The sequence below is a fragment of the Sebastes umbrosus genome, chromosome 15 (assembly GCF_015220745.1).
Source record: "Sebastes umbrosus isolate fSebUmb1 chromosome 15, fSebUmb1.pri, whole genome shotgun sequence".
NCBI classification, from domain to species: Eukaryota; Metazoa; Chordata; class Actinopteri; order Perciformes; family Sebastidae; genus Sebastes; species Sebastes umbrosus.
This window is the reverse complement of record NC_051283.1, coordinates 21,215,370-21,238,336: the sequence shown is the minus strand read 5'-3', so window position 1 is coordinate 21,238,336 and position 22,967 is coordinate 21,215,370. Positions and strand designations below refer to the sequence as shown.

The 22,967-nt window shown below is 40.6% G+C and overlaps 1 protein-coding gene across 14 annotated transcripts in view; it reads left to right on the top strand.

The window, feature by feature from the left end:
• The window catches only part of ptk2aa (protein tyrosine kinase 2aa), a 68,533-nt gene that overhangs the window by 22,318 nt on the left and 23,248 nt on the right, over positions 1-22,967 (top strand). For 2 of the 14 annotated variants that reach the window (XM_037794974.1, XM_037794973.1), the window contains 14 exons: positions 3,415-3,671; positions 4,764-4,933; positions 6,560-6,647; positions 6,924-7,003; positions 7,545-7,607; positions 10,230-10,284; positions 14,458-14,598; positions 14,808-14,885; positions 15,115-15,222; positions 16,153-16,270; positions 17,260-17,290; positions 19,409-19,473; positions 19,823-19,909; positions 22,806-22,823. In XM_037794974.1, coding sequence (XP_037650902.1) covers positions 3,459-3,671; positions 4,764-4,933; positions 6,560-6,647; positions 6,924-7,003; positions 7,545-7,607; positions 10,230-10,284; positions 14,458-14,598; positions 14,808-14,885; positions 15,115-15,222; positions 16,153-16,270; positions 17,260-17,290; positions 19,409-19,473; positions 19,823-19,909; positions 22,806-22,823 — 1,315 coding nt within the window. In that variant the 5' untranslated portion in view covers positions 3,415-3,458. Of the gene's footprint in view, positions 1-979; positions 1,954-3,414; positions 3,672-4,763; positions 4,934-6,559; positions 6,648-6,923; positions 7,004-7,544; positions 7,608-10,229; positions 10,285-14,457; positions 14,599-14,807; positions 14,886-15,114; positions 15,223-16,152; positions 16,271-17,259; positions 17,291-18,818; positions 19,338-19,408; positions 19,474-19,822; positions 19,910-22,805; positions 22,824-22,967 lie in introns of those variants that run through there. The other 12 variants (XM_037794980.1, XM_037794969.1, XM_037794966.1 and 9 more) reach the window with 11 other exon arrangements.

The window sequence follows — 22,967 nt, the reverse complement described above, 5'->3', positions numbered from 1 at the left end:
ACACACACACACACACAAGGTACCATTAAGATTTCACTTTGCTGCGTGCAGTTGTATTTTGTGTGTGTTCAGTAAGTCGTTGAGGTCTGTTCAGTTCTTCAGTTGATGCGTTCGGCCGTATAAATGTCCACGTGATTAACGGCGGCTGGCATCTGGTCAGCAGCAACACTCATGGTGACTCAAGGTGCCACTCGCTCGCAGGATATTGTAGGCACGTTGCCTCGGAGATGAGCCTTCAGGGCAGCACCTCAAGCACTCTGAGAGCTAAAGAGAGTATGACCCCCAAAGTGCAGGCTGAATGACTTTGCATGTGCAGTATGAAGTGTGATTGATTGAGACCTTGTGGTTTGGAAGTGGATTGGTTGGCATGTTGCTAACAGCTGCTAGTTTACATGCTGGGCACAGCCAGGGCAACGGCTGCGTTGGCAATAAATGCTCTTTTCTTCTCTTCTATTCTCTTTAGGTTTTCATTTTATTTATTTGTTTTTCATCCAAGATATTTTGTTAGGAAGAAGGATGTTTGATCTGTGTTGGATAGGTTTTGGACAGCCAGAAAGAGTAGACTTCAGGCGATGGTGGCAGTTTTCTTTTAGAGTTAAATATGTCTGTTATGAAATAGTGGAGATATTCAGCTTTAAATGGGCTTTGGAAGGAGTATATATATGTATATACAGTATATAGAGTTTGAGATGATGGATATTTAAAGTGGTTTTGATTACTGTTTCTCTCCTGGTTTTGTTTTTCTTCCTTTGCACTGCATTTGTGATGGTATCACTGGTGCAGCACTGCTCTGAGGTCAGCTTCATAAACAGAAGTGGGAGGGATTTTTTTTTTTCATTGAACACAAGCAAGATTAGCATATTAATAGTTTCTAGCTCCTCCTGCTTCTCCAGGAGCCCTCTCTCTCTCTCTCGATCTCTCTCATTCCCCTCTCAACTTTCTTTCAGTTGTGCTGCTCTGTCCTCTTTTTCCTCTCATTCATCCTGAAACAATCGCTGCACTTCTCTCTCTCTCTCTCTCTCTCTCTCTCTGTCTCTCTGTGTCCCACTATCTCTGTTTGCTTTGTTTTTCTTGCTCACTCTTTTCTCTCACTTTCCTTTTCCAAGAGAAGAAGATAACTTTCTGTTTTTCTCACTGAGCACAGTATGTGTCTCCACTTCTCTCTGACCGCTAACTAACTGCATGTGGATCAACACTGTACAAGTTGGATTTGGCTGTGAACTTTTGCTGGAGGGGCACTGAGTCTTCTCACCATCACTGGGTGAAATAACTTGAATCCTCTCCTGAGTGACGACCACTTGACTCTGCCACGGCAACTGCGTAACTACGGAGTGCAGGCATGGGGCAGAAATTGGGCAAAAAACAAACAGTGTCATCAGAGAGGCGCCGCTGAGGAGTAGAAGTGGACTGAAAAAGAAGAGGAGGGAAGTGTGTGGATGCAGCTAACTTTACATGTCTGCGGATCTTTGTTGACTTGTGAAACTGTGGATAACAGAAAAGGATTAACAAGACATACAAAGAAGCCGTTTTTTTTTTACATTTTCCCCGTTGATGTGTTTTCACGCATCACCATCTTCACGCTCAAACAAAGTGTCAGCAGAGCAGAAAATTGGCCTTTTTGAGGATTACCCTTCTGGAAGTAACTGTTGGCTAACGAAGCTGTTGACAAAAGTTGGAGACAAAGATTTCTGCCTTGGAGACGGAGTGTGTGTGTGTGTGTGTCTTAGTGTTTGGGTTATGTGAGCGTGTTATTGCAATTGTGTCAGGACCTTGGTGTGTTTGTATTTATGTAGCTTCTGTACACAGCAACTTCAGTGTGTGTGTGTGAGATGCGTGTCTGCGAGACCGCTAGCTGTCTATCTGTCCTCGGTGCAGACAGACACAGGGAGGGACAGACATGTGTTTCTATGGCGATGAGCGGCTGTAGCCCCTTCCAAATGTGCTGGGACAGAGGTATGAATGAAATCTCCTTTACACACACACAGAAAAAACACACACAAACACAAGTAGCATGAAGCCCCTCCAGTGTGACATCTGACTCCATGGGAACTGACTTGGTGTGCAGCCAAAGCTACCCTTGCTCTGCTGCACGAGTTGTGTGTGTGAGTGTATGTGGGAGGGAGGTAGGTTAAAGTGCTGAAAGCCATCAGAGTGATTTGTCAATATGAAAGTCTTTACCATTTGTAATTGTCAGAGTAGCATGGACGTACCATACATATTTGTCTTACTGTGATATATCCCTCAGCAACTTTACAGTCTTTCCTCTGACGTGTGTGTGCGTGTGTGTGTGTCCGTCCGCCCGCTCTCTCCGTCTCTTCCTCTCAGGTGTAATTACCTGATAGAACATATCAATTTTCCTTTTAATGGAGGGGAGAGGAGGAGAAGCACAGGATGAAAAGGAAGCAGAAAAAGAAAGAAAGATCTCCCTATCTTTTTTCTACACAGTGTCATGATTACAACAGCACGTATACACACACACACACACACACACACACACACACACACACACACACACATATAAAAACACACGTCTTGCACACTCATACTCAGAGGAGGTTGTTCTTGTCGGGCATTCCCAGATGAAGTTACCATGAAATTCCAGGAAGTGTGTCAATGTCGCGACTTCTTATTCAGGAAAAGCGTCAGCCTGAGGTGCATTGTCTTATTTGTGTCATAGACACAGGTGGTTACATACTGAGCCTTGACCCTGACTGCAACTCTCTCTCTCTTTATTTCTCTCGCTGGTATTTCATTGTTTTCTGAGTTTTTCATCTTTTTACCAAAGAACTATCCTGCCAAAGAACGTCATATCCGAAGCAGACATTGGCTGTACGAGGTTTATTCTAAGTAAGACAAGAGCAGGATTCAAGTCCACAACATTACAAGCGAAAGGAGGAGAAAACATGTAGCATCAGTTCATTATTACATTACTAGAGCTGAAACAGTTAGTTGATTATTAATCAATTACTAGATTGAGGCAACTATTCAATCATTGGTTTAAGCAAAAAGTGCCAAACATTCTCTGGTTCCAGCTTTTTAAATGTGTAGATTTGCTTCTTTTCTCTGTTTAATATCACTGTAAACTGAATATCTCTGGGTTTTGGACTGTTGGTTGCACAAAACAAGCAATGTAAAGAGGTCACCTTGGGCATTAGGATATATATTGACCAAATTAAAATTATTAAAGATGAAAATCAGCAGATTTATCTGTGATAAAAACATTAGTTACAGCCCTAATTTGAAGTCATCATCTTGGACTATGAAAAATTCTGATGGGCATTTTTCACTATTAACCGATAATGAAAATGTTCATAGTTGAAGTTAAAAAATGTTCTTTTCTCTCTCTCTCTCTTCTGAGACTCTTTATTCTTACTCATTTCACTGATGGCTGATTTTCTCTCTTATCCCGCCCAGAATATGACAGACACCTAGCAGCAGCAGTGTCAGCAGGGAAAACCATGGCGACGGCCTACCTGGACCCCAACCTGAACCCCAACATGAACCATGCCCTCCTGGGAGGCGCCAAGTCACGACTGAGCGCGGGGGGGTCGGACCGTACCATGGCGGGCTCCGTGGACCGGGTTCTGAAAGTCTTCCATCACTTTGAGACCAACACTGAACACAGCTGCTGGTCCTCTAATATCAGATATGGAGATGCAACCGATGTCAGGGTGAGAAGAGACACACACTTTTACGTCCCACAGAGTACTGAATGTATATATGGTGAGAATTCACTCAAAACCACAAATGTCAACCTCTTGGTGGCGCCATAGGAAAAATCAGGGAATCACCACAGTCTGTAAGATTCATCCTCTGGGGACAATAAATGTTTGCACAAAATTTCATGGCAATCCATCGTATAGTTGTTGAGATATTTCTGTCTGAACCAAAGTAGTGGGTCGACATTGCCATCCTTAGAGCCAAGCCGCTAGCATTGCTAAGTCATTTCCTAAAACAGCTGGGCACTAATCTTTTAGCAAACATTACTCAAACAGGAATAAATAGTGCATTTGCTGGGGACTATTTTCAGCCAGAAAAATATAGAATATTAAACTGAATATTATGCCTTTCACAGTGGTAATGTTTGGTACCCCTATACAGTACGTATCAGTTTACCCCCAGCAGTAGTTTTAAAGGTGAATCTTTGCTTTTGGTCGTCAGCTCAAGGTCTCAGCTGTCAGCTCTGATAAGGGACTCTCAGCCCAATGAGAGTATTTTGCTAACAAATACATATAACCTCAGGTCACGCGCTCTGTGTGTGTACGTGTGTGTACTAGTGTTTGTTTACTTAGCAGTATGCTTTTAGATCCACTCCCATGATGCAGAAACTACTTAGCACTGCTCAAACTTTAGTGGTCGCACAGGATACGTCACTGCAAATCTCCTCTCCCCTCCACACTTTCTCCTTCAGTATCTAGGTCAGACCCCCTAGCGTTTGCAACACACATGGTTGTGTGAGCATTATCATGTGTGTATGATGTCTGTCAACTTGTTTGGGTGGGAACGTCACGTTAAATCACTTGAAGTCACCTACACACACACATAGACTCATGCACTCAATGACCCCGATGCAAAATGCCAGACATAAACATTAGTAATATCTGCAGAATTTACACTTTATCCTTAAATAATATCAGTGTTGAGTCCCTCAAAATTACATAGTTTAATGCCTTTTTTATTTTTTATTTAAACTTAAAGGTTATGTAACTGTGCAGTCGGTAGAAAAACGTATATCAATCAAATTGTTCACTCTTTGTTTCCAGGGAATCATCCAGAAGATTCTGGACATCCACAAAGTGCGCTGGACGTCTTGTTTTGGCCTGCGTCTCAGCAACAGCCAATGCAGAGACCAGGTTCACTGGCTCCACCCCGATATGGGCGTAACCCACGTCAGAGAGAAATATGACCAGGCACGACAAAGCGAGGACTGGAGGTGAGAGAAGAAGAGTGTGTGTGTGTGTGTTTGATAAGTTGTCGTTGTTCTAATGTAGCATAGAAGATTATATCAAACACAGTATGCGGAAGCTCGTTCAGTGTCACTGCTTCAAGCTGCAAATGAAGCACATGTCCGATATAGGGTTGTTGTTTTGCAGTGATGTAATTGGCTAACAGTCAGAGTGGTTGTTAAGTTGCTGTCCATGGACTTTATATAAAGATGGACCCCCAAAAGTGAAGCCAAAACATCTCGATCGCCCCCTGGTGGCTGGCTGCAGTATAGGTCATAAAGCCCACCTTGTACATGTTAGTGTATGGGACATGAGCCAAACTAAAAAGTCAAAGTACACATTAAATACATTTTTCCCAAAGATGGTTTCTATCATTTCAGTTCTTATCACACTGATGTATGTTCAAGTGTAAATTTTTCTGATAAGTCTTGTTTTAATTAGTTATTTGATGCCATGAAAAGGGAGTGAGGCATCATGATTGGCAGCTGTGAGTCTCTCTCTGACAAGCTGCAGCCGTGTTCGGCTCGCGATTGGTTTGGGTGGGTGACCTTGATACCGCGGCTCCACCGCCTGATCACTACTGTGCAGACTCTGGCTCCAAATGATGTCAAAGTCTCAAGATGGCAGCTCCCATATCATATATATATATATATACATATATACATACTGTATATACTGTATATGGAGGACATGTCTCCACTTCCTCCTACTGTACAGAAGTGAAACCCAAATATCCCGGATATATATTTAGGTGAGCTTTATTTATTGATATGCCGAACACAAAATGTAGTCCAGCTTGACTTGAGATTGAGGAAAGAACATTACACTTTATAACCAGATTCCTAGACATGAATCGTGATTTATTGAGCCGTGTAAATTTAGTCAAAGTCTCCTAAACCAGCTAGCTTCAGCTGTCTGTGCGATTGTACACCAAAGTAGCAGAAGTTATTTACTGCAAAAGTCATGAAAGATAGTGCGACCCGTCTGTTGTATGGTGATGGGAGGTCTTTTGTGTGTGTGTGTGGCGATGTGGTTGAGTTGGTTTGGCAGTTTGGATGTTAATGCACTGGTGTATATTATGTTTATTGTTGCGGTCTTGGTGCTAATGCTATTGTGAGTTGGAGACCTTTTGCACTGTGGACATAAAAAGAGAGAGAAGCAGATGTCTGCTTTGTCTGACTAAGTCAACAACTCTCTCTGTCCGTCTCTCCTCCACTGATCTTGCTGTCGGTCTTCTCATTTGCATTCTTGCATATACATTTTTTCCTCACCTCCTTCTGTCTCTTCCTCTCCCTACACTCTTTAATCATGTCTTCTCTTTGACTGATTTCATCTCATGCCTTTAGTTGACTCAACATCCTTCCTGCTTTCCCCTCCTCTTCTCTGTTCTCCACTTGGTTCTCAAACTGATTTATTCTGATGTTTTCACCACATAGATGACTCAAACGCAACACTGTATCCCAACATTTCTCTCCAGTAGATACAGAAGATGCAAGTTGTTATACAAATATGAAGACCAAGACTTGTTTTTGCTATTTAAGTTGTGAAAATGGTATCGTTGCATGCATCTTTGCATAACACGCTCCTTCTCCCTTTCTTCTTGTCCTCTGTAGGTATGAGTTAAGGATCCGGTATCTTCCAAAGGGCTTTGTGCAGCAGTTTACAGAAGACAAACCTACACTCAACTACTATTACCACCAGGTACACACACACATGAACAGACACACACACACACACACACACACACACACACACACAGAGGCACCCAGATACACACACATATTTCATTTTCCGCCAGCAGCGAGCCAGCACTGAGACATATGGCACTGCTTGAAGGACTGTGTGCATTTGGGTAATCTAGGTCAGCAGCACTGTGTGTGTAATTGTGTGTGAGATAGATGGCTTGCCATTGGTTGTTTTTTAGAAAGAAATGTTTTAATAAACATACTTTTTATGATGTGCATTTGTGTCCCCCAGGTGAAGAATGACTACATGATAGAGATCGGGGAACAGGTGGAACAAGACGTAGCTCTCAAACTGGGCTGTCTAGAAATCAGGTAGGATGTGCTCACACTACTGAACGCTGACTTTGTGCATGAATAACTCAAAGCTACGATGTACTACAAACTAATAGAAATCTTTGTGTTCGATGGCTATTTTCTTTTGACGACAAAAGCAAAGGTTTGTTCCCATCAGATATTAAAAGTCTGTTACTTCAAAACAATCCCAAACTCATTCCATCGATTTTACCTAAACTATCGATCTTCGTCAGATGAGTTGTTTTTCTGTGAAACTTTTTATATTTGCCTCTCAGCTACACTCATTCTTGCCAACATTTGTCATGGTTTATTATATAAAGCACCTACTTCTAATATAAAAAACCTCCAAGTGTAATTCTGATGTAGGCCTCAAGTCAAAATGTGTCGGTCTAATAAAGTTGTTTATATAACAAATGTTGCTGAAGCTTTGACCTCTTCAGTCTTAAAACTTGAATCGTTTTTGGTACACATTTAACAAGTAGTGCCTTTTAATGTGTGTGTCTGCAGTGAGTGTATCTGACCTTGTTCTCTCTCTGTGTCCGGCTGGTTTCAATTCCAGGAGGTTCTTCAAAGAGATGAGAGGAAACGCCCTGGACAAGAAATCCAACTATGAACTATTGGAGTAAGTATTTTCCTCATGAGCAAAGTGCCGCAGCAGCTCGCAAACTTTCTGGTACATCACATCCTTCCTCTACCTAGAAATATGTTTCCAACAGAAAAACAACAAGAGTGTCTCAGTTTTTGGGAACAGGGTTCCTATGCAGTTCCTAGAAACCTGGATATGGGAAAACAATAGAAAGGATTTCTGTAAGAGTTTGGGAATTGCACAAAAGTCTGGAAACATTTAAACATTGTTGTTGAATTTTGTTGCAGTCCAACTGTGATTGAACATGTTTTTACTTTTACTGGTGCGGAGAAAATCTACAGTCCAGCTACAGTTATCATTTTCAACACTGTGTTTATTCACCTGATCGCCTTCGTCATGTTTAATACTCATTCATTTTGGTAGATTTATTTGGGTTTGGCTGCTCTGTCTGTTTGCTCCACGTGTTGATCCACCATCAACTCCCTGGTAGATGAATGTTGATGACGAACATTAACAAACTGGCCCTAACAAGGCTCGGCTCTAACGCGGTCGGATTCTAATGAGCTGCCATTTTCCAATGAAGTCTTTCTTTCTGTCCATCAGCCTAACGAGCCCTCCAATTAACTGAGAAGAATGTCCTCTGTCTTTCCACCAATATCTCTTTGTCTCTCTCCTCCGTCCTCCCAGTCCTTCTCTGTCTGTCTGTCTCTCGTCTCTGTACTCAAATCCCTTATATTCGTCTGTTTTTCTCCTGTGTTCTTCCTCTCTTTGTTTTTTTTTCTCTATCTCTTCCTTGCTGCCTCTCTCTGTTGATTGGAAAAAGATGTTGTATCATGCATATTTTAAACCAACAAGAGAGGGAAAGGGAAAGTGCTGTCGGGGCTTTGAATACACCAAGCTGACAGTTGGCCATCGTGGCTTTTGTTCAGTCTTTGGTGGATCTCTGCCCATGCATTTTGGGTAGTTATTTTAGGTTATTTTACCCATTTAATTTCTCCACTTTTCACCAAAAACACCACAATTAAATTTTTTATTTTAAGGGTCCATAATAGGTCAGACGCGAATGCTTCGAAGCTTCGACGGTTGCCCTGCTAATCGACCTCCAAATCAGTATTCGAATGCTTCGTTTTTAGAAAAATAATTATTTTGTATATATAAGTATGTAATGGAAATGTATAAATCCCCAAATAACCCATGAAATAAGGAATAATCCCACAACATTATTCATATTAAATATTATTTATTATTAGTTATTCTCAGACGGATATCGCTGTTTGTTGTGTGTAGAGGTGCGTGTGTACAGTAGTGCAGCAGCGGCATTGAAACGGGAGATGGATTCCCTTATTAATTTTCAAGTTCAAGTTTTGCCGAAAGAGCTTTCCCTTTTGCATGTTCACTCTGTAGGTTATGCTAGTAATTAATCACAATTTTTTAACTGGAAGTGTACTAATTGAACACTGTCTCTATTTTCCCCATAATTTGTACCAATTACGTAGTTATTTCCAGGAAACCTCTCAGGCATTATTAGGAATTTATTAGGGAATTACAGACCCCTATTTTCAGTTTGTTTTTCAAGTATATACGATCTCAACAGATTTGCATTTTATAGAGTGAAAATGTTAAGCTACTTTGTTTGCATTTCCACACAGTTGTCTCCTTACTGGTTAGTTCCTCTCATGCAGCCGCTGAACATATGTGCATGTTGGAGATCAGCTGGCTGTAGTTGTCTGCAGTCCTTGTGGTTTGGGAGCTAATGCAGCGTGTTTAATCAGCGGGCCTTCATCAGTGCTCGTTCTTTGAAGTCGGCTTGGTGTGTCATCTTTCAGAGACCTTCATGTTCTGTTTGTGCTTCCTGTTGCTCCTGTGATGGACGTAGCTTTGATTTTGAGAGAGAGAACAATTTTTCAGTGGTGACATACAGTATGTTTTATCATGTTTTAAAGACATGATGATGGACAGCCCTTAGTGAAGTAGTAGTATTTGCACGTGTGTTGGCCATAGAGGAGAATAATTTAAGCTGAGGCAAGCCTGACAATTCAGACAACCACAGGGAAGCACTTTTTTTCTGTGATTTACGACTCTTTACTGCTCTTAAATTGAAATCCCAGCCCTGTTGTACACCACACACTGTAATAATACCATGATAATAATTGACTGATATTTGACCTATGTTGGAGAAATGGGATGATGTAAGCTCTCAGCCTTTCCTCTACTCTCTCCCCACTCGTTCTCTCCTCCTCCTCCTTTACTTGTCTGCTCTCCAGAGGAGTTTGAGTCATTAGCCAGCTTCCTGTTTTAGCTCTGCACATCTTTCTTTGTCTCTGTGGTCTCCCTCTTTGTACTCCTCCCCGCCTCTCTCTCTCTCCATCTCTCTCTCTTTCTGTTTTCTCTCAGCCCCGTCTCTTAGGAAAAGATGAGTATTTCTCTGTATAGTCAGCACTTACTCACAGCTTTCTGTTTCTTGTCTTCAGTTGCCTGTCCTGCCTAACTGTATCTGTCTGTAGATGTTGTTGGTAATTTGTCTGCAGAGGAAAAAATAAAGCTGCCGAGATCAGATAAAGCCAGAAGCGCTTGTCAATTAACATTCCTGAGTGTAATTACAGCATAATAATCATTCTGCTCTCTTCCTCTCGTATCTCTCGCTGTCTCTCTTTCCAGGAAGGACGTTGGTTTGAGGCGCTTTTTCCCAAAAGACCTGTTGGATTCAGTGAAGGTGAGAATAATTACTGTTGAATGGAGATCAAAAGAGAGGTGGAGTGCATACAATATATTATAATATGTTAGGTTGCTGAATCAAACACTTGTCCTCCTGAAGTATATGTGGAAGAAATAGTTCAATATGAGGGTTTCCTATAGAAATGTGGGTGTTCTGGTAGGGTGAGGAAGTAATGCTCTCCCCTCATTCAGCAGCTGCTGCTATCATAGTGGCCCATCTGCTCCACTAGAGTTAGTTAAAGTAACCAAAGCGTGTGGTTTAAGGGCAGCTCCCCAGTCTAAGTGAATGCTCCTTTTGAGCCAGTTTGCTGAATGTGCTACTTGATGTGTTGTCAGACCCGGGCTTGCCTGGCTGACAAAGTGTGAAGCGGTCCAAAACTCAACAAGATTGAAGTGAATTCTTTGCCAACTCACCAGCGCAGTTTTCGAGAGAATGAGTAGGAAAATATGACACTTTTACCAGAGAACCTACTTACATACTATATATAGATGAGTGTGATGAATGCAGCTTTCACCGGTGAAGAATCCCTGTTCTGGAAGCCTCACCGTGAGAGGAATAGTTTGACATTTTGGGAAATACCCTTATTCGCTTTCTTGCTGAGACTTGGATGAGTAGATCGATACCACTGTCATGTCTGTCCAGTAAATATATGGCTACAGCCAGCAGCGGGTTAGCTTAGCTTAGCACATAGTCTGGAAACAGGGGGAACAGCTAACCAGGGTTTGTACTGAAATTTGTACCCTGCAAGTACAGTTTAATTACCTTTGGTTGAGAGATGAACACACATGTTAAATACGCTTTTGTGTTAAAATACACAGTTAATTTGTAGTTTGTCAGATTTCGGTTGTTTGTGTTTGTATGTGATGGCGGGGCGTTCATGCACAATGAACAGCGTCTGTGTCAGTGATAAATTTACGGCACGCGTTTATGGGGAAGGTCTTGGTGTGTGTCTGCGTGAAAGAAAGGCCCCGGTGACCCGAAAAGGTCTTGATGTCAGCAGGCGGGCGGACAGATGCTCTGCAGAGGGAGAGAAATTGCGTTTCTGTATGTGTGTTGTGTGTGTGTTGTGTGTGTGTGCGTGTATGACCCCAAAGGTCATGTTTAAACCCACTTTCTCTTTCCAACAATGAGGAGGGAGGAGGAGGCGTCAATGTGCGTCTCCTTCTGGGGTCCCCCCACCCCGTCTGTCAAGCCCTGCTGACTCCCCCCTCATCACCTACTTTACCTCCTCTCCTCTCTCTCTCATTTTTTATTCCTTTGGCAGACATGGCAACACAAACTCCCCCGAGTTCTGTTTTATAAGTCACAGGGATGCACTCAGTGACATAATGTGCAGTCAAACATCCATACACTGGAACATCTGACTTGATTGTAGATGTCTGGACTGATGCCGTAATTTCAGAATGGCTTATATTGCTTGTTATTTTATCATACAGTATATGGTCTGTTTATGTAGATGATACATGACCAACACATCTAAATGAATGGAAGAATGAGTAGCTGTATTAGTTACTTACATTTAGCATCATGAATTGTAGAGCTGTGAACAATGAAGCAATTATTTTATTATTTGGACAATTCTTTAAGTTGTTTTTCAAGCAAAAATGGCAAAAATGTCTAGTTTAACAATGTGATAATAAAAGGAATATTGTTCGGTGTTGGACCGTTGGTAGGACAAAAAAATGGCTTGGGCTTTCAGAAATAGTTTAAAGACCAAAACGATTAATCGATGACTCAAGAAAATAATCATTACCTGAAGCCCTAATGAGTTACTTGTGTCTGTCTTTGAGTATTTTTGTATGCATAATTATATCATTTATTAGCAGTTAAAAATAGTTAATGTTAAGTGTTTGACACATCTGCTCTTAAATACATACATGGATGTGTGTTTGAGAGAGAGAGAGGGGGCACAGCTGTCATTTACGTTTCTGTCGTTCACTCTGGTGAAAGAGAATGGTCGTCATTTAATGGGATTATTCACCCTCAATGGACTCTACTTCCACACATACACACACACCACATACACGCACACACACACACACTAACCCCAGAGCAGATGGCTGTGGTAGTAAACAGTGACTGATGTTAGCTGTGGCGAAAGCTTTATAAAGAGCAAAGTCTGTTCATTTCTATCGACAGGCTGGGCAGCAGGTTTAGTTAAACTGACCTTTAGTGGCTTTGCAGATCAAAGTTTGATCAACCAGCTTGAGCCGAGGAGTCCGTTTCACCATCAGATTGATAACTTACTTACTTACTTTCAATTTTACGAATTAGTCCAAAATGATTTGGTGATAATGCAGAGAGATGTATTGTCACATTTTTACAAGAAATTAACTATTTTTGTTATAAATCTTTATTCTTTGAGTATTTTCTACAGTAGGCCTAAAAATGTGTTGCATATACTGTGATGATTTTAGAGCACAAACGATGATTACATTTTAACTCACTATTTAATATTGAAGTCTGTAAACTAGCTAACTCTCTCTGCCTAAGGGTGCCTGAAGAACGTTCTCTTCTCTGTGATAAAGTAAATGCAATAATTTGAAATGTAAAGCAGGGCTACGTAACAGCGTGGAACTTAACGAAACAATCCATTTAGCTGTTAGTGTGTTCCAAAATAAAGGGGCATATAGCTGATTATTTTAAGAATCAGCTATAGTTTATGTTACAAAAATGTAATAAATATAGTATACTGTCTGTGACTGGTCAGCAGAGTGACATAACTGGTCAGCCCGGTTGCTACAGCGATTGTCAGCCTGGTGACGGGGGAGCGCGGTGCTTCCTCTCAGGAAGGGTGGACACTTTGGACTGACAATATCTCTGTGTGTTTATACGTGAGTGAGTGTGGTGGAATTCAAGGAATTAAAACACTGATCCTATCTCGAAGAAACACGCATTATATTCTGTAATCATTTGTGTGTTATCACATCTGTTGAACTGACACACATACACGCACACACACACATGGCTGCACACACAGGAGCATTGCAGATAAGTGTGTTTGAAGGTTTCTTGATTCCTTCAGGCTTAATGAGTAGACAGCTGGCAACAGGGCTCTATAATGCTGAAATGAAGTGTAGATATTCATGCTTTTATTTACAAATGAATAATACAAATTGCAATAGAAATAGATAGTGGCTCAACAAAATGACTAATATCAAAAAAAGACGTAAGTTATCTTCTTTTTCCTCATTAGTCTCACCTGACATCAGTCAGTTGCTTGTGTTTAAGTCGCATTTTAAAGTCAATAAATCAATACACTTGATTCCTTTCTGGTTGTGACTTTAATTGTTAAACTGTTCATTTATTTAGTGTAAAATGACCTTAATGTGATGAACCAGTCTACTGTAAATCCACAAATGCTTTTTTTAAGCCTGGTCTGTAGTGCACTAAATCCCCTCTAATCTCTTTCTTAATCTATACACGGAGAGCTATTTATAGTTGTCTGTACTGTATGTGTGCTTGTGTGAATGTGTATCTTCATTAAATGTGTTAATGTGTGTTTGGATAACACTGTCATCTCAACAGATGTGTATAATAGCTCAATATCATATGAGGGGGAGACGGGGTTAAAAAGGTCATTTTTGCCAGGAGTCTCAATGTTTTAATATATACATCGGATGAAGAGGATTATATATGACATTGTATGTATGTTCGTCTTTGCATCTTTATGTCCAGAGAATAATGATTAATGTTCCTAGATGGATTTTTTTTCTGTCAGCTCCCCATCTGTCTACTCTCTGTGACATAACTGACCTAAAAAAAAAACACAACTGTCAAACTAAAAGTCTGTATGAGCACTTAAATGTAGTGAGATCTGAGTTGCACTACACACAAACAGACTGACAGACTGATGTTTAATTGAGTGGTAACCAACAGTATTAATGTGTCTTTGTGAAGATATTGATCTGAACTAAGAGTGCCCCCGGAATGAAGTGGTGAGGTCAATTTGATTGGAGCCAGAGTAGTGGACTATTAGTCAATCAATGCTTTCCTCCCTCAGTGTCTCTGTCAGTCTACACCCACACATACACAAACAAATACACCGCACACACACTCATGCCTCCTCCTCTTTCTTCTCCCAGTTACAGATATTCTATCAGCTGGATAATATTTTAAATAAAGTCGTAATTTTCTTCCCTTTCCCTCCCAATTCTCTCCTCTCTTCAGGCTAAAACTCTTCGTAAGTTGATTCAGCAGACGTTTAAGCAGGTAGCCAACCTCAACGATGAGCAGTGCATCCTGAAGTTCTTGGAGACACTCGCACCGATCTACCGCTATGACAAGGAGTGCTTCAAATGTGCCCTTGGGGTAGGTTTCTTCCATTCTTACCTTCAGTCTGCTGTGTCCTGACATGCTCTGAAAGCTCTGGTTAGTTGTGTAAGGCTGACCTCTTTTGGTGGCATCAGGTTCTGCACGTATCCTAAATGTGGTGTTGTGCCACAGTGTCTTAAGTTATATGACTTTTTGCTCCCACTCTCTTATCTTTTAACTCGTATCCCTGCTCTTCTCTCTAACAGTCCAGCTGGGTGATCCAGGTGGAGTTAGCCATCGGGCCAGAGGAAGGGATCAGCTACCTCACTGACAAGGGATCCACGGTGAGTTCCTGCCAAGACCACATCTGTATCCCAAAACATATGTAAACCAAATGTTTTCCAGGCCTCAAAAGGTAGCCTTTATCTCAAGTGAAAGTACAGGCTTGACTCCTGAGATAAAGATGGCCACAGATATCGCTGGTTCATTTGATTACGAATGAGAATGTTTAGGATCAGCACAGTTTCAATGAATCAATATCCACTCTTTCTGTGTCCCTCTCTCTGTCCCTAGCCCACCCATTTAGCTAACTTTAACCAAGTTCAGTCCATCCAGTACTCTGCTATGGAGGAGAAGGACAGGAAAGGGATGCTACAGCTCAACGTTGCTGGAGCTGCTGAGGTACTACTTGTCCGTTTGTCTGTCTCTTTATCTGTCTCTTAGAAATTTGCTCTACATGTACATTTTGTTGTAAAGCATATTACCATGAAAAACTTTGTGACTTTTGACATTTTAGCCACCTGATTTCCATTTATATGTAGTCCCATTACTGTTTGTATTCTTTTATCACGATGATAAAAAGACAATACCCATCGCTGCTCCTTATATGTAATCTACCTTTATGGTGGACACACTTTTCCTCAACCTGCCTCAAAATCAGGTAGAGAATTTCTACCTTTAATTCTCGTGAGAAGTTAATGTTACAGAAATACTGGAAGTTTAGTTTTTCCCACTGAAAAGCAAGTGTTGGTGCAGAGAGCAATGCTGTGGGCTTTTGTTAAAAATATTAAAAAGTGTGTTCAGCCTTTGACATTTTTAGAGAAATCAAAAAGGACAGATGAATGCAAGGTGCATCAAGTTTTCTCACTCTAAAAGCAGTTTTATTGGTATTTGTTTAATCTTGATGACCGCTTTGGCCTCTTATGGATACTAAAGAGCTCCCATAAGCTGTGCCCGTCGTAGTGCATTATAGCTTGGTTACTGGGCGCTCTGTGTGTGAGTGAGTAGATACAGAGATTAACTAATGGTTTTCCATGTATAGATTCCACATAATGGTTCTACTCACAGACGAAGAGCTTTGTAATACCCGCAGCTGTATGAGTGGAGTCTTTCTGTTTTATTGGCTTTTATAGTATTGGATTTACTTACACACACACACACACACACACACACAAATACTGAGAGAAACAGGAGTTTTGCCCTGACGTAAGGAAGGAGCAGCTGGAAACCCCCATTGTTCTGCTATGTGTAAGAGTATGTGTGTGTGTCTTTGGAGATAATGGCTCTTTGTGACATGCCTGCCACTATGTGTGTGTGTGTGTGTGTGTGCAGCCCCTCACAGTTACGACAGCATCGCTGACCATGACGGAGAACTTGGCTGACTTGATTGACGGTTACTGTCGGCTCATCTCCATGGAAACTCACTCGTTCATCGTCAGATTTCAGAAAGGTATGAAGCTGAAGATCTCTCCTCTCTGTTCCCGCCTCTTTAGGATTATGCAAAAAATATTAAAATACAATCCTGTACACCCTACAGTGTTTTTTGTGCTCAAAAATATACTATCAAAGTAAGTCTAAAAATAATATGAGCTCTAAATTCCTCTGTTTAGAGCAGGGATTCTCAAACTTGGGGCCAGGGACCCCTCAAAGGGGAGAACATTTTCCAAGGACCCCTTCATAAGCTTAGCACCGATTAGGCATAATGCTTACTACTATTTGTACTCTTACATGCCATTAGAACTGGTGGCAGTAATGGACACAATCTGCTTATTTTATTGGCGCAAAATGGTCCCCATCTGTAGATATGAACTTTTTAATGATACAGCACAACTTTATAATTTATAGCAAATTATTTCGCAGACCCACGGAGTGCCACGGACCTCTGGGGGTCCCTGGATCCCACTTTGAGAGTCACTGGTTCAGAGAAAATCTATGAAAGTGCAATTTGCCACTGAACAGCTTCAGGGATTAGGTTTATGCCGATATCCACATGATCCCAAGTATATACAGTATATGCCATCATAATAATGAAATAGTAATTTAATAGAGCTCTCGATGTCTTCTAAAGAATCCTAATCTGTGATAATGTTCTTTATAAACTTTACAGTAAATAATTCAAAATGTAATACTGTGTGCAGCAGAGAATCTTAAGTCATCTTCTAAACTATTACTGGTAAAATAGCTTCTTGTTATATCTAGTATTGTTGTCTCTGTTATTAGTTTTGCAGTGCTCCTATTTAATGAATACTATGTGAGACACTGAGCTACAGCGCTAGTCCCTTCCTTTAGACGTGCTGGTTGTATTGTATCTATTCTAATGCTGTATAAGGAATGTATTTTGTATGCAGGGGAGTCAAATCCTGTTTGTGGTGTATTGTACATTTGTTGTGCTTCACATTACTCATTCTGATCCTGATGATGTGTGTTTTTGTCCTCTAGAGGGAGAGAGAGCACTGCCTTCTATCCCAAAGTAAGAACCTCTCTAATTCTTCTTCTTTTTTTTATTATTTTATTTATTATAAGACAGGTGCAGGGACAAATAAACAACCAAAAGATATTATACAAAGAAGGACAAATAACAAGAACAACAAAAAAAAGAAGAAAAAAAACCCTGTCTAAGTCTTAGTATTGTTGCAGTAAAAATTATGTTAGAAAAGTCTATAAAGAAGCTACTATCACAATTCTAAGTCATCAGATCTGTCATTTCCATATCTGTCTCATGCAAAGGTGATATATATTGTGGGGTGGTTTACTTGTAGGATTATCAGTCCTGTCACACAAATCTGAAATTTCTGAAAAAAAAAAAAATCCCTAGCAGTTTAAATAAACCCAATATCATTGTCAGTAAAGGGTTGGCATGTAGCCAGACTAATAAATCTATTTTTATGCCAACATTAATGGCAAATAGCTATTAAAGTCATGACCATGTGTGCTTTGGAGCCTCAGTGCAGCTCTGCTTCAAAATGAAAGGTTTAAAGGAAATCCTTTACGCCATTTCTTCTGAAAATAAAAGGTTGAGAGTTATTTTCCTGTTAAAGAAAAACAATAAATCAGTCATAGGGACTTTCAGGCCAGCTTTAGGATGGTTAGACAATCACTTTCATGAGAATCTGTCGTTGCTGCAGTTTTATTTACAGTAAGATTGCCAAACCAGTGAACTTTAAGTTCCTGTTTCAGAGTAAGGCATTTTGACATTTCTATTAGGAAACTTCTTGTGTCATTGTTGAAACTTTGTCACTTTGATGTCACTCAATTTGCTTGGTATAGTAGTTTGACAACTAAATTTAGGAACAACTTGCAGGTGACTCAAAATAACACTTTTCAGTATTAAATGTGTCATGTAAGTAGTGACGAAGTGTGGGAAAGCTGCCCGTACAGCTCAGTGTAGAACTAACAGAAGCTGCAGAAGTACTTTCACTCATACTCAGCGTTACAGTAGTTCGTTCATGTATTGTGCTCCTAGTAAATAATGTAGCCAGAAGCATTTTATACTGGTGCTGTACTGTGGTGCAGGAGAAAGATTATTAATGAACATCTCCTGGATATTTATTTTGTGGTTCATTTTGTGGTTAATTTTTCAAGGAAAAATGCCAAACATTCACTCTTCCCTGCTTCTCAAATTTTCAGATTTTTCTCTGTTTGAATATCTTTTAAATCAAGACATCATCTTGGTTTCTGGGAAATTTTGATGGGCATTACTTATTTTTTTCTGACATTTTATAGACTATATGATTAATTGGCTTATCGTTAAAATAATCAACAGATTAACCTATAATATAAATACTCAGTCAATGGCAGCCCAGTGGTTTTACATTAACATGGCAGTTCAATGTGTCCATAAATAAATTACATCAAAACTCAAAAGGACTAATCAGCTTTGAAAAGGTTTGCTTAACTGGAAAAACTTAACTGGGACGACTTAATTTGAGCCTTTTTTATAGGGTTTTTGGCTCAGAACTGCAGGGTCTTCAATTTTTTTTAGGGGAACCACTAGTACTTTGGTTTAAAGTGGAGTTCATTGTGTTTGTTTATCCGTGACCGTAGAAGCCTGGACGTTGTGTGTTCACATTTACACTGTCACTTGATGAAATTCAAACACCAAGTTTTTGCTTACTTTTTGGTCATTTCAACTCAAATCTCTCTCTCCTTTTATCTCCTCTCTCGCTCCGTCTGTGGTCAAATAAGGAGATAAGTTTAGGAGCCAAATATTTTCCACTTAGGGTTTTTAAACACTTGGGTAGTCTCCTCCTCTTTCTCTCATTCTCTCACTCTAAGTTTCTTTTTGCTTTCTGTCTCTCTCTCTCTCTCTTTCTCTCTCTGCCTGTTGTGGTCTGTGATGTAAAGATCGTAGTAGAGCTCAGATGACACAGACAGAGAGACCACGGCAGGCAAAGGCAGAGAGATAATTGAAACAGGCAGTGTTAGTTTACAGAAGCAGTTTCAACGGGCTGCTCTCAGTGAGATATGACTTCAGAAATCACTGATGTGTTTGTTAAAGAGGCTTCGATTTAACCTAGGTATGTTTGTTTTGTTATATCTGACTTTTAACCGTATTTTACTGTTGTCTAATTTGTTTCTTCTTTTCTAGAGTGTCCAATAATGAGAAAAAGTTAGAAGCAGTCAGGAGTGGAGTAAGAGCTATCTCTGTCTCAGGTAAGATACAAATCATGCACTCACAAGTCGACAGGTTTAGGAGCAACATGAACAGTCTGATAGCTTCCTTGGCTCCGACTACTCGTCTTTCTTTCCGTCTTTCCATTTCCTCCAACATCTGTTTTCTCTCTCACTCATCTCTCATTGTTTTCTTCTCTGTCGGGACTGCCTCTCCCTCTCTCTCTCTCTCTCTCTCTCTCTCTCATCCCGTCCGCTCTGTTCCTGCTTTTCTTTTGTTTACTTCCTCCTCTCCCCCTCGGTCTTCCACACATCTCCCCACACATCCATTCACTCTTTTCTCTTTTTTTCTCTCACACTCTGGTCTTCTTTCCTGCCTGATTGGCTGCAGACCTAGTGACATCGACGCCTCCTAAGCCAACCAAGGCGCGGCGTTTCCTCCTCCCCTTTGTCTTCTGTTCAGATTCGCCGCCCGATGGTATCCTCGGCTCTCATTGGACAGTTAGTGGAGGAGCGTGTCCACAAAATTGTGATGTGGCGGAATAAAAAGCCTGATTTGATGATCACACATTGCAGTAAAGACTGTGTACAGAAAAACCTCAGAGAAAGAAACCTTTTATTTGATGCAATCTGAAATAAAATTGCACAATAAATGCAGTTTAATATGTTAGAGTTGTTTGAAGCGTTATTTAGTCTTCCTGGATTGATTTATAGCACTAATTTGGTCCAGAAAATATACTCCGCTGTGGCAGCTGTTTGGGATTTTTCCAAATTTTTTATGTAAAATTAAACTGGTTTTGTGGATTAATCACTTTTATCTGCTGCATCACAATCTCATTTTTAAAGATGCCTTCTTCTACTAAACTATCTTTGTCCTCAGCCTGGTTGCTTTGACTAATTCAGTCTTACGCACACACACACACAAACACACATGCTTCAACCACAATAACTGCTTGTGTGCTGCTACTTATAACTAAGCCAATGCTCTTTAAATAAGACTGGGGAACAAATGGAAAAGACTCTGAATTGTGCAATACTTTCTGACTGAGAGGCAATTCATCAAAACCAGAGGCTTATGTGTTTTTCTTAATATCAGTAAACAATTTCTCTGTTTTACCTCTCACATTTGTGAGTAAGTATTTAGTTTTGAGCCTACCTGCTGACAAAGTCTACTAAAGATGAACATTTTACATTTTTCGTTATTGTAAAATACTTACTTTCATTCAAAAGAGTGACTGGAAGAAGCCAGTACTGACATACAGAGCTCAGTTCAGCACATGCTTGACTGTTGAGGTCACAGTTTGGTTATTTTTAATCATTATTTTCAGTGTTTTATGTCAGATACTTCAAAGAGGCAGAGCTTAATTCATAGCAGAGAGGCCAAGTGGTTAGAGAGATTGTTCTTCCATTTGAAAGATCTCTGTTCCACCACCGAGTATCTGCCCTGTTAAAGTGTCCGCAAGCAGTCGATTAGCAACAGCTCAGGGATGTAGTTTTCTATAGACAGGAAAATCTGTTGAAATTACTTATTTTAGTGAAAATTTAATTGTGGTTCTACCCAAAATGTTATCCATCTACCGTATATATGTGTCCTGCACCAAGTTAAATAGGTGACTACGTGTCCTTGTGTCTCCATCTATGGCTTTGGCAGCCTTCCTCCGTAGCTAGCGGCTCAGAGAAAGTCATGGATCTGGACAGCAGCTGGTTTGTTGTTGAAACTTTAACAAGTAATCCAAACTTTTTCTGCTGGAGGCACCAAAAGTGACACGCAGGCATCCTCATGGTACTTTTAGAGTTAACATTTTTACTGCGAGCTACTCTAAGTCAATTGAGCTGGTAATTATAGCTTTATACTGATAGCTTTATTTGTAAAGCACCTTTTAAAACTCCAAGTTAATATGGTGCTTCACAGGATTAAAATAAAAGAACCACAACAATAAAACATTGCAATGTGCATTAAGGACATCAAATTGGTTATTGAAAGGGTGAGGAAAAGAAAACCCTTTAAAACAGAGAAAAAAACAGAATATCCTTCAGATTATCTGGAAGGGAAAATACAAAAAAATATATAATTTATAATTTTTACCAGACAAATCAGAAGGATATCAGCCATAGAACGCAAGCAGGGCTGAGAACAAGCAGCAAAATGTCTTCACTGCTAGAAAGGGGGTGAAGCTAAGTTAAGCTAAGATAAAGACACATGGAGCAAATGCAAGGATTTAAAGGAATAGTCTGACATTTTTGGGAAACCTGTTTTTGTTTTTTGCGTTCTTGCTAAGAGAAAGATGAGAAGAATGACACCACACTCATGTGTGTCCATCAAATATGAAGCTGCAGCCAGGAGACAGTTAGCTTAGCAGAGGTGCTGGTGGGTGGATTTTGTTACCTTCGGACAGACCCACTTCCGCTGTTTGCCCCCTTTTGCTAAGCTAACCTAACCGGCTGCAGGCTGTATATTCACCGTCCAAACTATTGACTGTATATAAAGATGGACGACATGGCAGCTCCCCAAAAGTGAAACCAAAACATCTCAATCGCCCCCTGGTGGCTGGCTGCAGTATAGGTGTTAAGTTCCGCTTCTTCCATGTTAGCAGATGGGACACGAGCCAAACTAAAAGTCAAAATACATGTCAAATGAATTTTTCCCAAAGATGGTGTCTGTCATTTTGGGGGCGGGGGGGAAGCGAATAACCGCATATCCTAAAATGTCGAACTCTTCCTTTTAGGAACTGGAGTGATTTGATCTCTCCTTCTTGTTTGGGTTAAGATTCTTAAGAGGCCATTACAGTAATCTTGTTGAAACTGCTGTGTAGTTCCACTGCAAGTACATGAAACCTTAAAAGTATACATCAAATTTATGTGAGAAACCTTGATCAAGCAATGAGTGTTGCTCACTGTTAACATTACTCCACTGGATCTGCATTTTACGCTCTGCTGCATCTTCTGTCTGCCAACCTTCACATGAACTCTCCAACTCACAAATATTTACAGCTTGACGCAGACATCATACTTCATTGAAACCATACTGGAGTTCAAACGCAGTTTGCCTTGCGTATCGTCACCATTTCTTGCATTACTTCATTTAACCTACATGTGTCTGTGCAGCATTTTAATGAAAGTTGTTAACTCTGCTTTTTCACCGGAGATATTCTGAAACTTTGCTAACTGCTCGCTGAGTGTTTGGCTTCGCAGATCTCCAACATTGCAACATCTCTCATGTTGTTTCAAGGCTTTTCATGCTCTAACCACTCTTCTCTTCTCTCTCCCTCTTTTCTGCCTCCTGCTTTTCTCTCTCTCTCTCTCTCTCTCCTTGCTGCTTTCTCCTCCTCCTCCTCTGCTGTCCCGTTTCCTGCATGCTCTCCTGGACCCTGCAGAAGATCTTAGCGGGGATGGTAAAGTTATGCTGTTGTTTATCACTCTCTCTGTTGTCCCTCTTTTATAGTCCTCACTCCACCAACACACTGCAACCTCCTGGGAAAGGGTAGCGTGTGTGTGTGTGTGTTGGTGTGTGGGTTGATGTTCATGCATGCATTCCT